This window comes from Syngnathus leptorhynchus, chromosome 2 (assembly GCF_054491065.1).
Source record: "Syngnathus leptorhynchus isolate UIUO chromosome 2, UIUO_Slep, whole genome shotgun sequence".
NCBI lineage: Eukaryota > Metazoa > Chordata > Actinopteri > Syngnathiformes > Syngnathidae > Syngnathus > Syngnathus leptorhynchus.
In genome coordinates this window covers 10,538,223-10,553,442 of record NC_141196.1, presented here as the reverse complement: position 1 = coordinate 10,553,442, position 15,220 = coordinate 10,538,223, and the positions used below count along the sequence as shown (strand labels likewise).

The 15,220-nt window shown below is 41.5% G+C and overlaps 1 protein-coding gene across 1 annotated transcript; it reads left to right on the top strand.

The window, feature by feature from the left end:
• Positions 1-88: 88 nt before the first annotated feature.
• On the top strand, positions 89-14,425 carry tapt1a (transmembrane anterior posterior transformation 1a). Its single transcript, XM_085906099.1, has 14 exons — positions 89-338; positions 1,370-1,500; positions 2,140-2,258; positions 4,674-4,836; positions 5,015-5,150; positions 5,330-5,427; positions 5,536-5,605; positions 5,829-5,909; positions 7,240-7,349; positions 7,431-7,490; positions 7,821-7,889; positions 7,967-8,043; positions 10,858-11,033; positions 12,357-14,425. The coding sequence occupies exons 1-14, from the start codon at positions 137-139 to the stop codon at positions 12,665-12,667; spliced, it is 1,803 nt and encodes a 600-aa protein (XP_085762225.1). The 5' UTR covers positions 89-136; the 3' UTR covers positions 12,668-14,425.
• Positions 14,426-15,220: the final 795 nt, after the last annotated feature.

The following is a 15,220-nucleotide window of genomic DNA, read 5'->3' as shown; positions in this document are numbered from 1 at the left end:
ACGTAAATAAGAACTCGCTTAAAAAATACGTCATGTCATCACGTTTTTTATTACCTCTCACGTGTTTACCTTGGCCGACGCTGGTGTAGTGACGTCAAAACTATGCGACATAGAAAAGTCTGACTGGTGGGCAACAATGGCCGACACGTCCGGGACCGAGTTGTCAGACGAGAAAGAAAAAGAATCGGACTCTAATCGCAAAAACAGGCAACAGATGCATGTGTGGCAGGATGTAAACAACTCGGGAAAAGGCATTATTTCTTCACCCCTGCCCGAGACGCTGGGCTTTTACGACATTAGCGCTGACATCAGGCGCGAGCGAAGGGACCACTCGGCAGGTAAACACCCCCCCCCATCCCACTATTATTTTGTTTTCAACTGTGCGACTAAAACATTAACATTTCACATATGATCATACTCCCTAAACGTTTAGCAAGTTAAATGAGCAAAGTTTAAACGTCAAAACTATCAAACTTGCTCAACCGAATTGATTAATAAATAGTAACTTTGAAGGTAATTTATAAACGCACCGTGAAACCGAGTTTATTTAGTCTTGACGTCGCCAGTACTCTTGGGTGACACAAGCAAGCCTAACGTCAGTTCACCTATGCAGAGCAATTGAGAAAATAGGGTGGATGGCATGGGATGATGATTTTATTCTGCTTCTCCTATCGCCTTTGTGTAAACACCTGAAGTGTCACTCAAAAAGGTGTTTTATTAAGTACATTGCTTCGAAAGGATCCCAAAGGAGGCCATTAATTGCATATAAACAGGTGAAGTTGAATTAAGAAAAAAAAGAGGTGTTGGAAATGTGTTAAGCCCCTGTATGTCGTCGCTAAAGTACTGGAGAATTTGAAAGACGATTTGTGCCTCTTAGAGTCTCTCAGTCAAATGCTCTATTGCATTTACTCCCAAGGGGGTTTAAGGCTAAACGCCAAATAATGGTCTGTTTTCATTCATCAAGGATCTCTGCTTTGTGAAAACTTTAGCAGGTGGCATGAGTTCCTGGGGAAAATCCACACAGGCACGGGGAGAACATGCAAACTCCACACAGGGAAAATTGTGGGCATGAATGGTTGTCTATGTGTGCCCTGCCATTGGCCGACGATCAGTTCAGGGTGTACCCCGCTTACTGCCCATAGATTGTTGGGATAGGCATCAGCCCCCCATTACACATCAGATGAGCCCTATTTCATACAAGTCAAAAGTGAATCCACTCAATCGTAGAAGAATTCCACATGTCATGGTAACCAGAATCCTAATACCTTCTAACACTGTCATTGTGACACGCCTTACAGTATGTGTGTGAATAGCCATTGTCACGACAGCAGACATGACAATGCCAGCTGTGTTCATTGCATTGTTCCAGATTCGTCGCTGACCCGCTTCATCTGCACGGAGCTGACCCGAGGCTACTTCCTGGAGCACAACGAAGCCAAGTACACCGAACGTCGAGAAAGGGTGTACACGTGCATGCGCATCCCCAAGGAATTGGAAAAGGTATTTGATGGATACTGCCACCATCTGACAGCGCAGGTCCAAAGCACACTTGTAACTCCAATTTCTGATCATATCTTAAAAAAATTGTAAGTCAAGGCATTGACTTTTCAGGGCAACTCTTTATATATTATTGTCATTGTTGATGGGTCGAAAATCTATGTGGAAAAATGAGACCAGCTGTAGTTTCAATTTTTTTGCTGTTTCTGTCCTGAGCCACCAGATGGCGGTTTTGAGTGTAGTTCCAACTGCAGGAAGGCAGGAGAGGAATTTGTGCAAACATAGAAGATCTCTTGTACATTCACTGTGTCAAACAGCTTGACTCACACATTTATTTATTTCTCTTCCTAGAGTGTTTCTATAAAAATATTTACTATTTGCTCCATGAAAATTCACACGGGCTCCACCAATAAGAGGGAAACCCTCCCACCAGGGTCCACTAGGCTCACAGCTCCCTCAATTCGAACACTGCAATGTTGTTTTACTTTTAAGACGCCATTAACGCACAGCACCAAAGTGAGGAGAAAATGACTTTTTTAGTAGGGGCACATGTAGAGGTACGTAGTTTAGATTGTTGCATTACTTGTATCTGTGTTGTCACTCATTCTCAATTGTTGTCATCGTCGTTTTTTTTTCCCGCAGTTGATGATCTTTGGTTTCTTCCTGTGCGTTGACGCCTTCCTGTATGTGTTCACACTGCTGCCCCTCAGGGTGCTGCTCGCTGTGCTCCGCCTCTTCACTCTGCCCTGCTTTGGCTTCAGGTCAGAAACATCACACACACACACTAACAGGTTCATGTTGTATGAAGTCGCTCTGCCTTCACGGTAGAACCAAAACAGAGCTGAAAATGTTGTCGGCTTCACGGTAGAACCAAAACAGCAATGAAACCTTTGTTGGTCCTCTTTGTGTAAGTATCTTGATGCAAATGCTAATGCACTTCCTTGAACCCCACGATAAATTACAAAGAACTAAAAAAATAATCACTGACTGAAACATTTTTTCAAAATTAAAACAACAAATAGCAAAATTTTACATTGTTATCAAATTACAATTTTAAAATAATAACATGAACAAAACCAATATATATTGTACTGCCTTATAAACAAGAGTAAGCCTATTTGTATATATTACTGTGTTTATGGTGGTGCATTACTGCAATAAAACATTAATGGAAAGAAAAGAAAACAAACATGAAAGATTAATAACATTTATAAGAATTATACAAAAATAAATGAAAATGTTTTGGGATGTAAGGTAATTATTTATATTTAGATTTTTATTGCAATGTTAAGATAAAAAACTAAACATTTTGAATATGTGCACTTTGCAAAAAATATTTAAAACAGCTGTAAATTATTAATTAAAGTAAAAATAACAAAAAAATAACCAATACTTCAATGCAAAAATATTTTAAATGTATTTGTAAAGTATTCATTGAAATACAAAAGCCCAAAAAATAAATAAATATTAAAATTACCGTAAAAACTGATAAGTACATGAGTAAAAACTCAAAAGTATATTTTGACAAATAGTTTAAATTCAACAAAAAAGTGTAGCGTTTGAAAGTTAATTTCTTTTTAATCAGTCCATTCATTATCTGTACCGTTGTCCCCACGGGGGTCGCGGGCGTGCTGGAGCCTATCCCAGCCGTCATCGAGCAGTAGGTGGAGGACATCCTGAACTGGTTGCCAGCCCATCGCAGGGCACACAGAGACAAACAACCATTCACAGTCGCACTCACACCTAGGAGATATTTGAAGTACTCAATCGGCCTACCATGCATGGTTTTGGGATGTGGAAGGAAACCGGAGTGCCTGGAGAAAACCCACGCGGGCATGGGGAGAACATGCAAACTCCACACAGGGAGGGCTGGAGGAGGAATCAAACCCACACCCTCTGAACTGCGGGTTGGACATGCTAATCTGTGTCCGGACGCCCGATTTTTATTGATTTCTTGAAAGTGTCAGTGCAACCCCAAAGATTAACAAAAAATCTGTCTGTCTGAATAACTTTTCAATAATCAGTAAACAATAATCTTACATGAACTATATACACATGTGCTATTATAGAACTTTTTTAAATTTAATCAGTAAATCTTATAGCAAGTACTCCATGTTTGTCTCCGTCCTCCCCCCTCTCTTACTGTAGGGCACGCACATGCCCCTACTGCAGAAGAAGCAGGTATGCTCCCTCCGGCTTTATTCATGTTCACTTGCCAGCGCCAACCAATCATCTCTCTACCTGCATTCTCATCTCCATCGTGTCCTTTAGACTTGTCCTTTAGATGTTCAGCTGCTCATCATCGTGCTCCACTTAGCAACACCTTAGTGTTTTGTTCCTCTATCATCGCGAGTATTGCTTTCAACCAGGTCAGCGGAGATTTGCCGAGTGTGCATGTTCATCCTCCGTGTTTGCTCAAAAACTACAAACATGCTGCTTGTATGTACAAAAGAAAAACAAGGAGGAACGATAGCGTGCATTACTTAGCTACAACCAGCAAGAGGCGCTGTTGTTTTAGTCGCAACTTGTTTGCCCTAGAAATTTGAGCCGCATGGCACCAGCGAGACTTCATCCCTTTTAGATCTATATGTGCTCCATACACCCTGTGAGGAAGTGATGTGATGAGTAGAAAGCAGGAGTCAGGCAGTATTAATGATGTGTGGTGGGCGGGCCTATGCTCAAAAGTGAGGTAAATCTTAATGAATTGCCTCGGGTGACATACCAAGGCTGTCTCTTTTGCAAATATTATCGCATATAATATGAGCGCGTCGGTGATGTGTTTTTTTTTTTTTTTCAAATCATAATCCGTCATTCAAAGAGTGCATCTTTTACACACAGATGCCGCCAACAAACACCTTGGCCTTTGATATGCTGGATTTCTACTCACCTGTGATGCGTCATAAGTCCTTGGGCTATATTTGTCACAGCACCTTAATGCTCGCTTGCAAAGTTGCATTTTTGATCCATAAGCACTGGAATTGTAAGCAGCTATCTTCACACTGGGCTTGCAAAATGTGTCTTATTCAATAATACTGATACTGATTGAACTTTATGCATGTTTAGTATTTTGTATCTTGAGGTCTGGCATGCAGGACTTTGTGGAATTGTGGAATAGATGCTGGATGTATTGTGTAGTATCTAGTGTAGGTCAATGGAGTGATTGTGTGCTTCTACAGTGGATCGAGGCTGCTGCAGCCGGCGCAGGTGTGCGACATTTTGAAAGGACTCATCCTGGTGCTGTGCTTCTTCATGATGCACTATGTGGACTACGCCATGATGTACCACCTGATCAGAGGGCAGTCCGTCATCAAACTCTACCTCATCTACAACATGCTGGAGGTAGGATGGGGAAATGCACACAATTTGAGTTCAATTAAACAGACACAGATTAGAGTTTTGTTTTATTTTTTTCAGTATTGTGACACTTAACAATTCCATCTTGCTTATAAGTTTGGTGACAATTTGACCTTGGACTAAAACTGATCTATTTCCGTTGTTTCCTCACCCGTGACAACAGGTAGCAGATCGCCTCTTCTCCTCCTTCGGCCAAGACATCTTGGACGCTTTGTACTGGACAGCCACAGAGCCTAAAGAGCGCAAGAGGGACAGCATCGGAGTCATCCCTCACTTCCTCATGGCTGTTTTTTATGTTTGTATCCTTCCACGTTCTCTCACTTTTTGGGTGTAGGCTAGGGGACCATTTGGAGGGGAGAGATGTTTCGATTGTATGGTGGATACAAATATTTTTTGAAGGACTACATAGTCATTTATTGCATTTTTTTGTTATGTCTTTCATTGCTGAACTTGTTTTCTTGAGCATCACATACCAAAGTCCTCCACGCCATCCTTATCATGGTCCAAGCCTCCACGCTAAACGTCGCCTTCAACTCGCATAACAAGTCTCTGCTCACCATCATGATGTCCAGTAACGTTAGTACACAGACACACTCACACACTCAAGTCATTGGGCAAGATAAAAGTGCCTCTTGATGACTCTTGAGTTGGACAAAAGGAATGAAACTGCTTCTCATTTCACAGTTCGTGGAGATCAAAGGCAGTGTCTTCAAGAAATTTGAAAAGAACAACCTGTTCCAAATGTCCAACAGTGGTAAGATATGCTTTAGCATCTCATCAATAGTGAACAGAGAAAAGTTCATATACATTCTAAAATAACCTCTTTTTATATTATTTATCCTTCTGAAAAACTAGCTTGTGCTCACAAAAGGCAAAAGTAAACAAATCAAATTTTATTTGATGAGCTTGATATGGCACGTTGTTAGAATTTAGCAGCACTTGTCATGTTCCCACATGTCATTTGTTTTCTCTGCCAGATATCAAAGAGCGCTTCACCAGCTATGTTCTCATGCTCATCGTGTGTCTGAGGAATATGGAGCAGTTCTCATGGAATCTGGGTAATTATCTTGAAAACTGTAGTTAGAGTGGGGCTTATCCAAGAATACCTCATTGTAATTTTAAAAGGGGAAGTGGATGCTCACTTGGTAGCGTGGTCATCTCCCAACCCGAATATTGTGGGCTTGATCCTCAGCCCTTCTAACCATGATGAAGAATCTTTGCACAAGATCAATTCCAAATTTGTACCTTATTTTTTATTTTTTTTGTTTCACTTTGACCTCATTCTAGCACTTAGACACATGCACACACATGCATGAAATATTACAGAGAAGTCATACGCAGTCAGCGAATGGCTGGACTGTTGGGACAATCTTGCTGCGCCGTGAGCAGTTTTACCCTCCAGGGGGAGTCCTCTTGAGCGGGGACAGCGTGACAGCCCGATTGACAACTCCATGACAAGCGTCATATCCCCGAGACGCCCCTGAAGGCAAACGCGTGGGCGCTGACTGACAGACGCAGCCTGTCAACCAAACTGTGACACCGCCGCGCTCGTTTCAGCCCCTTTTCCATCAGTCACTGTTGCTTTCCAGAATACTTGCTTGTGATGAGCTAGTAACAAGATTTTCTCAGAATGAGCCTCAAAGCATATTTCGTGTTGTTAGTCAAATGTTTCGATGTGAAAATGGGCATGAAGCTTATTATTAAACTACATTACTGGACTTTCTTTGTAGTGCAGTGTGAACATCCCTTGAAGACTTGTTAAGAATGTCTTCTACTAGGAAAAGTTTTGCATTAGTAGAGATATTACACTTGTGAAGTAAGGTTTAAAGTGTTATAGTAGATACATGCACGTAAATATGTTTATGCTAAAACTACTTTGTGACGCACTGCATCATACTGTGATATTTCTAATATTTAAATCGTGGATGAACATTAAACTGAAAAAAAATCAACTTTTATCACACGGAGAGCCCGTAAAATTAATTTCGCAATCTCTTTCATGTTAAAATCTCTTAAAATTACTACCTTTGTGTGGTGAAACTGTTGTTATACTGAATACTATTATTTTGAAGGTTTGATTTATTGACCGGATTTGCGATGCCGATGTTGCCGATCAGACCGGGAGAGTTATTGTCTTGGTGTCTTGTCGTCATAGCGCAAGGAAGATGATGAATTAGGTAAATGTGCATCGATTCTTGGACATGGATGGCTAAGTCATGGTTTTTTTTGTACAAAAACAATAGGATGTCTGTAAACTGGGATTGAAAACCAAATCACACAAAAAAGGCAATACGAAAAATAAGAAACATGTCACATACGTATCATTTACAAGCAATTCACCTTCTAATCAATCCGATGAAGTGATTGCACTTGTTTCTTTTGCTGCAGAGCACCTGTGGGTGTTGTTCCCCGACGTCTTCATGGTCCTCACTTCCGAAGTGGCGGTTGACGCCATCAAACACGCCTTCATCACCAAGTTCAATGACATCACAGCAGATGTAAGGACTGGAGTTTTTATTTTTATTTTATTTTTTGTAATAAGTCTCCCTTCTCTGACGTCTTCTTCTGTTGTCTGACAGGTTTACAGTGAATACAGAGCCAGCTTGGCTTTTGATCTCGTCAGCAGTCGACAGAAGAATGTAAGCAACGACTTCTTTTGACCACGCCCTTAATCTCAAGTCAAGTCAAGTTTATTTGTATAGCCCTAAATCACAAGCAGTCTCAAAGGGCTTCACATAGACAATCAATTGACAATTATTCTCAAAGCATCCCCTGATCTTGGGCTCCCAAAAGGGCAAGGAAAAACTCAAAAACTCCTACCAGGGGAAAAATGAGAAACCTTGAGAAGGGACCACAGATGGAAGGATCCCCCTTTCAGGATCACCAGGCTGCAATGGATGCAAAGAGGGCACATCAAATACATACATATGTCAACATAATCTGTTGACATCAAGTATTTTCTATGTTAGGCATACACGGACTACAGCGACTCAGTGGCCCGCCGGATGGGCTTCATCCCGCTGCCTTTGGCCGTGCTAGTAAGACGCCGCACCTTCTAAATGCTGTTGACCTGCAAATACTCTATGTCAACACCTTATATTCTGTGTTTGGACAGCTTATCCGGGTGGTCATGAGTTCAGTAAAGGTGCAAGGAGCCCTGTCATACACGTGTGTGCTCCTCTTTTATCTCGGGTAAGATCCAATTATCTTTAATGTGTGTTGTCTCTCTGAAGCAATAAATAATGGTCTGAAGTCGATGCACTTTTTTTGAGCGTCTAGTATTCTCGGAACACACTATTACTAAACCTGCTCCTATTGCAAGTGTGCAATTTAGCACAGCTATAAGATGCTTGGAAAGCTTAAAACTATTCTAAAATGAGGGTGTTTTTGGTTTTGGTTCAGATAAAAATATTTCTTTCAATCAAAGCTGCTGAGGATTTTGCACACAGTAACCCTGTCAAATTATAAAATTTTACACAGGTCCTGCAAAATGACAGAAAAAGTATGCGACATTCACGCAAACATTCTGTACAATTACCACCTCTTTTATACAGCTATAGAATAAAAAGAACAGCCTGTTTTACACTAAGATCCTGCAAAATTATTGCCAGTTTCACACAGTACCACTTCTTTCAATACTGTCCTTCCATGCAAGAGTATCAACTCTTTTACGCTAAGAACCTGCAAAATGACCACCGCTGTCACATTGATATCCGGCAAAAGGACCTCTCACTTCAAACGGTAGCACCTCTTTCACACAGAGAATAGGCATGAGTACCATCTCTTCCAATTAGAGATGCTACGAAATTACTCTCCCTTTCACATAGTACCACCTCATTTACTGAGACACTTTAAGATTAACACCTGTTTCACACTGAAGTCCTATAAAACTCCACCTTTCTTACAATGTCAATATTACCATGTCTTTCTTAGATCCAATGACATTTCCACTTCTTTCACGCTGTTATCCTGAAAATGTACACTCCTCTCACACAAGTAGCGCCTCTTGTAACTTGGAGAGCCTTTAAAGTAATGGCTTCTTTCACACAGCGACTGGGAAATGAAAACCTCTTTCACTGAAATCCCCCCAAATTACCACCTCCTTCACACAGAGACCCTGTGAAATCACTGCCTCTGAAACAGATCCCGCAAAATTAGTCACTTTAACACAAAGACCCTGTAAAAAGGCCGTTTGGTTTACTCACATTTAAGATTAAAAACAAAATTACTACCCCTTTCATGCAGACTCTGCAAAATGACCCCATCTCAGAGATCCCGAAAAATTACCGCCTCTTTCCACAATGACCGCCTCTTTCTCAAAGAGCTGTTTTTTTCCCCCTTATGCAGTAGAAGCTTTTGCATGCCCATTGACACATTTTATATCTGCATCTATTTTTAATCAAAGCACACTTATGTATGTCATCAAACTGACTCAAATATTCTCACAGACCACAGCGTTAAACAAGCATCAACATTGTGTCCTCGCATTCTCCCTATGCTCATTCGCCGTATCCCATCGGGTCGGCGCCATTGAAGAGTTTCCCCTTCGGGGTGAACAGTACCATGTTGTCATCTCGGCTGGCATCTCGGTGGTTTAAAAATAGCCCTTGCTGGAACACACTGCCGTGCCCTGGCAACAGTTCAGCCATACTGACATGCGCTCGCGTTTAACACCTCATCACATGCAGCAGCAGCTCCGCAGACCTAATTTTGTCTGCCCGTCATCAGCAACGCTCCGTTTAGCCCTGATGATGGCACACTTGGACTACAAATGTATCACAATGGACCCAGTGAACATGATAGCTTTTAGCTTCATACTGAGAACCAATATATTTCGGTTACCTGATTTTGAAATGGGGCGGCACGGTGAGGCAGTGGTTAGCACGTCCGCCTCACAGTGCAGAGGTTGCTGGTTCAATTCTTCTTGTGTGGTGTTTGCATGTTCTCCCCATGCCTGCATGGGTTTCCAGTTTCCGGTTACTCCGGTTTTGTCCAACATTCCAAAAATCATGTATGGTAGGCTGATTTGAACATTCCCAATTAGGTGTTGGTGTGAGTGCAGATGGTTGTTTGTCTCTGTGTGCCCTGCGATTGGCTGGCAACCAGTTCAGGGTGTCCCCCGCCTACTGACCGATGACCGCTGGTATAGTCTCCGGCAAGCGGTTCAGAAAATTGACGGACGGATGGATTTAGAAATGTGAGCAAGTAGTGCACGACATATTTTAGTACACATTAGACAAGGGGAAAATGGCACAAACCTTTGATTCACTGAAGGCTAAATAATCCTAATTTGAGTCACCACCACCAATATATATTTCTTACTCATTCACTTTGAAATTAAGGGAAACACCCCAAATTGTATTTGTTTAAATTATATGAAAACTACAGTGTGTTTTACACAAAGCGCCACACCTGTGGCCTTTTCCAAAGAGAGAGACTTTGCAAATTTGTCTCTATTGCAGAGACTCTTCAGAAATCCTGTCAAATGGTCCTCCTTTTTACATGGATAATTAAATGAATTACCATATTTTCTGGATTATAAATCGCTCTGGAGTACAAGTCGCACCAGCCATAAAATGCATCATAATGAAGGAAAAGACATATGTAAGTTTCACTGGAGGATAAGTCGCATTTTTGGGGGAAATATATTTGACAAAATCCAACAGCAAGAAAAGACATATGATCTTGAAAGGCAATTTCAAATAAAAATAGAATAGAGGCAACAACAGGCTGAATAATTGTACGGTATGCTAACGTTACATGACACATAAACAACGAACTGAGAACATGCCTGGTATGTTAACATATTAATGGACCCTGTAGAATTACAGCCACTTTCACACAGATACCTTGCAAAACTATCGACCTCATTCACCGGACCCTGAAAGTTGATTGTTTTTTACGAATCATCCTGTTGAATGACGTCCTTTGCCTTGAGACACCTGTGAAATGTTTTGCAACTTTCGCACAGAGTTCCTATCAAATAAACCTTTCTTTTTTCCGCAGACTGGTCACACTGAAAGTTCTGAACAGCATTGTGCTGCTGGGCAAATCATGCGTGTACGTCAAGAGGGCCAACATGGAGGGTAAATTGTTCGAGAAGCCCCGCGCCGCGCCTTCGTCCTCCTCAGCCAAGACTCCCAACAAGAAGGCCGACCACGTTACGACCACGACACCCTCAGGTAATGCAGCCCTGGAAACCGTTGGCTTCATGCATCTGTAGCCTCTTTCAAACAGACCCTTCTAAAATGACAGACTCTGTCTGCAATCAGAGTCAACTTTATTGGCCAGGTTTGTGCATGCCAAACAAGGAATTTGATCTCAGCTTCTGTGCAGCATTTAAGTGACTATCAACATTCAGGTGACTAACTACATTTAAAAGGTCACAGAGGTCCCGTAAAATTATTGCCACATAGATCTTGAAAAATAGCCAACTCTATACACAGCGGGTTTTTTTTCTTCTCCATAATGCATTTATCACTGATGCGATTTACCCCAGAGCAAACTCTGTGATATAACTAACTCTTTCATGCAGTGATCACGTAGAAATTCCAGAATATGATAATCTCTTTCGTGCAGGGATTGTGTCAAACTGCCACCTTTCTTGCTGAGATCCAATGAACTTGCCGTGTCTTTCATACAGAGATTTGGTCAAATGCACCGCCTCTTTCACGGAGCTACGCCTAAAAGAATTACACGGAGACATTTCAAAGCATCCTGAAAATTAACCACCACACTGACACAGGTCCCCCAAAATGGCTGCCACTTTTACACAGAGACCATATGAAACTAAAACCTATTCGACAAGGTCATCCTTTAAAAATGACAGATGCCCCTTTCATCGGAAATTTCTACTAAATGACCAGCTCTTCAGCACAGTGGCCCACGTCAACACGAGACAAGCGTGAAATGTCATTTCATCGCTTCCATGACAACAAACTGTGACGGACGCCCACTAACACTTGCTTTTCTTCTTGTAAGACTGCACAAACGGTGCGGTTTGGGGCCGTCGTTGCTTGTCGACACGCACGTCATCAGGCCAAACACCGCCAGTCACGTTTTCCTGGAGGTGGTGCCATCTCATTGTCATTTGCAGTCAAATCCCCTCAGTTCTCACCTCCACGCGTGGTCCCACCCACACTTCTCAATGGGAGCTTTGAAGTGACGAAAGATCCTGATGCCGTGTCATTTCCAGTCAGCGTTTCCTAGAGTCACAGAAGCGACAAGACGCCACATCTTTCAGCTGGAGTTTAAAACCACAACGTCAGCTACCATGTTCACCTCACTTTCAACCTCATGCTTACTTAAGTGCCACACCACCGCACAATTATATTCAAGTGCCTGTCTTTTGTTGTTTTTAAGTCATCTGTTAACCAGTGCTCTACTGCGCCGCCATACATAGTCTTGATCCATAAAATTGTAATTCTATTGTGGTTTTAGTGTGCTGTGCTATTGTCCATGTCAAGGGGAACCCCAACATTATGTTTTCGTCTTGTTCTCCACAGATGACACCAAGTCGAACGTAAAACTGCCCTCCGTCCGTCTTTCCTCCTCACCCTCCTCTTCTTCAGTGACCACTCAGCCAGCACCAAGGTGGGACTTTCCTCCACCTTCTGGCGACTTTTCGGCCTCAGCGCCTGCATCGCCACCTCCCCCTCCTCTTGACCAGCCGTCTCCTGTACTCGAACCCCTGCAGCATGCTCCCTTGCCCCCCAAAGTGGAGCAGGAGCATGAGCCCGAGGTTAGACCCAAGGCTCCAAAAAAGGACCTTCTGGAGATTGACCGCTTCACAATCTGTGGCAACCGCATAGACTGAGGGAAAAGACACGAGTAGGTTACTGGATATGCATTTCCTGTCGCTTTGAGACGTTTCATGACAGGAAGATTAAGCCAGCTGATAATCAGTATGCAGGGAAGCTGGATCTGAAAGAACCTTTAAAAGTACGGAAGAGCACAGCTGAAGCCTACACAAAAGGTGTGGGGGGGACTCTCACTCCATGAGAAAGGATTCCCGTCCTGATTGTCACAATGCTGCACAAAATGGGGTTTACAACTTCCTCAAGACCAAGACAATGTTGTGCTTGTTCTTTTGGTTTTATGTTGTTGTTGCTTTTTCTTGCTTCAAATTCAAAGATGATCTAACGTTCGAGAAAGGAGTTGAGTTCAGTTCGCATGTCTGTAGCCACTTTCACAGAGATCATGCTAAATACGTCATTCTTTAAAACAGAAACCCTGCATCATGATTACCTCTTTAACACGGGAATCCTGGAAAATTACCACAACTTTAATATAAAATCACAGCCTTATTCTCGCAGATACGCAAAAATTGGGACCACTTTCACCCCTTTGAATACAACCGCCCCTTTTACGCAGAGAACCTTAAGAATTTATTTCACTCAGACCCTGCACAATTACTACCTTTTTTCCACACTGATCTTGCAGTATTGCAGCCATTAGCTCAGAGAGAGCCTGGAAAAAAAAAAAAAAATCTCACCTTTTGCAAAATTATCATCACTTTCATACGGACAACCTGCAAAGTCAGAGCCTTAGTCACTGACATTTTGCCACTGCTGTCTCTCATACGGAGTTCTTTCAAATTTACAACTTCTCAAACAAAGAAAACAAAATTTTAGTCTGATTCATACAAAGACCATGCAGTTATCATCTGCAAAATGGCCACCATTTTTGCATAAAGAAAAATTACCATGAAAATTACCTGCAAAATTGGTTTCATATTCATGTAATGATACGTCTGTTTCCAACACAGATCCTTCATAAGGACTGTCTTTCTTACGCAGAAACCCACCAATATTTCTCCTCACGCAGATTCTACAAAATGAAAATGCCTTTTTCACCCACCTTTTTTGATAATAACGATTCTGCTTCGTAGTGCATAAATCACAAAAGAGCAATCGATTTTCAGAAGAGCGAACCAAAATAGCCGGACCAATTCTGATCCTCCATGTAGATGTCCTGCCTGCTGTCCCAATACTTTTGTCCATATAGAGTTCGCACTGATGGAGCAAACTTGCTTCTTGCCTTTTTTTTTTTTAGCCTTCACTGCCATGTTTACATCCTTGTCGTAGTCAGAAGGCTTTTCAAAATGAAAGCCTTTTGATCTGGAATGTTTTCAGATTTGACTTTGATTGCAATGAAACTATTGTTTGTTCCCTGCAGAAATATGAATTATCCTCTTTTATTCAGATATAATATGTGACATGTCAGGTGTGATTTATTTAATTTTATTTAAGGTACTTCCCGCCATGTCGGCGAGGGCGAAGTACGTAAGAGAAAGTTTATATGGTTTACTGCCTTTGTTGTAATTATAATAATGAAATAAAATATTTTTGTGAAAGTGCCACCTGTGAAGTGATTATAACTCAGCTTCTTTTATGATCCCGGCATACCGTTTGCAATAAAACAGAAAATACTTTCTTAATGTCACAATATGTTTTTACTTGATCTTTTGTTTTCTTTGTATAGTTTTTGTCTTGCATTGAATGATTAGCGCCTTTTTTTTTTTTTTTTTTTTAAGCTATGCTGTCATTGTGGGCAGCAGTCACAAACAGGCCTCAAAGTGAGTTGAGTAATTAATGATGATCATACTTTATAAATATCAATGTTTGACTGCTTTTTGACTCCCAAATGTCGCCAACTGACTCTTTAATACAGAGACACTGCAAAACTCAAACTGCCTTGTCAACACAGACCATGCAAATTGCTTACTTTTTTTAATTGCAAGATTACCGCCTTTCACACAGCAACATTGCAAAATCATTACTTCCTCACTCACACAGACACCCAGCAAGACCGTGAAAATGTTTCACCTTTTTATATCAGACTTGTGCATTACTGATGTGTTTTACACAGAAACATTCTATTTCTTACTTATTTGATCAGTTATCTGGCAAATTACAAAATAGTCAAATGTACTCCTTTCACAGGGATCCCGCCAAATTATTGCCTTTTTTTTTTTTTATACTTTAAAACAAAAACGACCTCCTCTTTTGCATAGAGACCTCGCAGAAATACTGCCTGTTTCACACAGACATTGTGCGATTATCCTGCCTCTTTCACACAGGAACCCTGCAAAATTGACCTCCTTTTTCGCATTGTCATTTATTTTCAACAAGTGCCAGTAAGCTGAGATTCACCCCCCAGACGACCTCACCTGTCTGGCCCACGAACTTGTGTGTCACGCTGTACACTAACACTTATTAGATGACCAATAAGCTCCTTATGAGAGGACGGTCACGTCAAGACACACTTAATCGTTTCAAGCAAGGACGTCCAAACATTTAAACAAATATAGTATCTACATTACTTTATTGGTGACAAATCAAACGTGTTGAGATGGGCAAGTACCGAG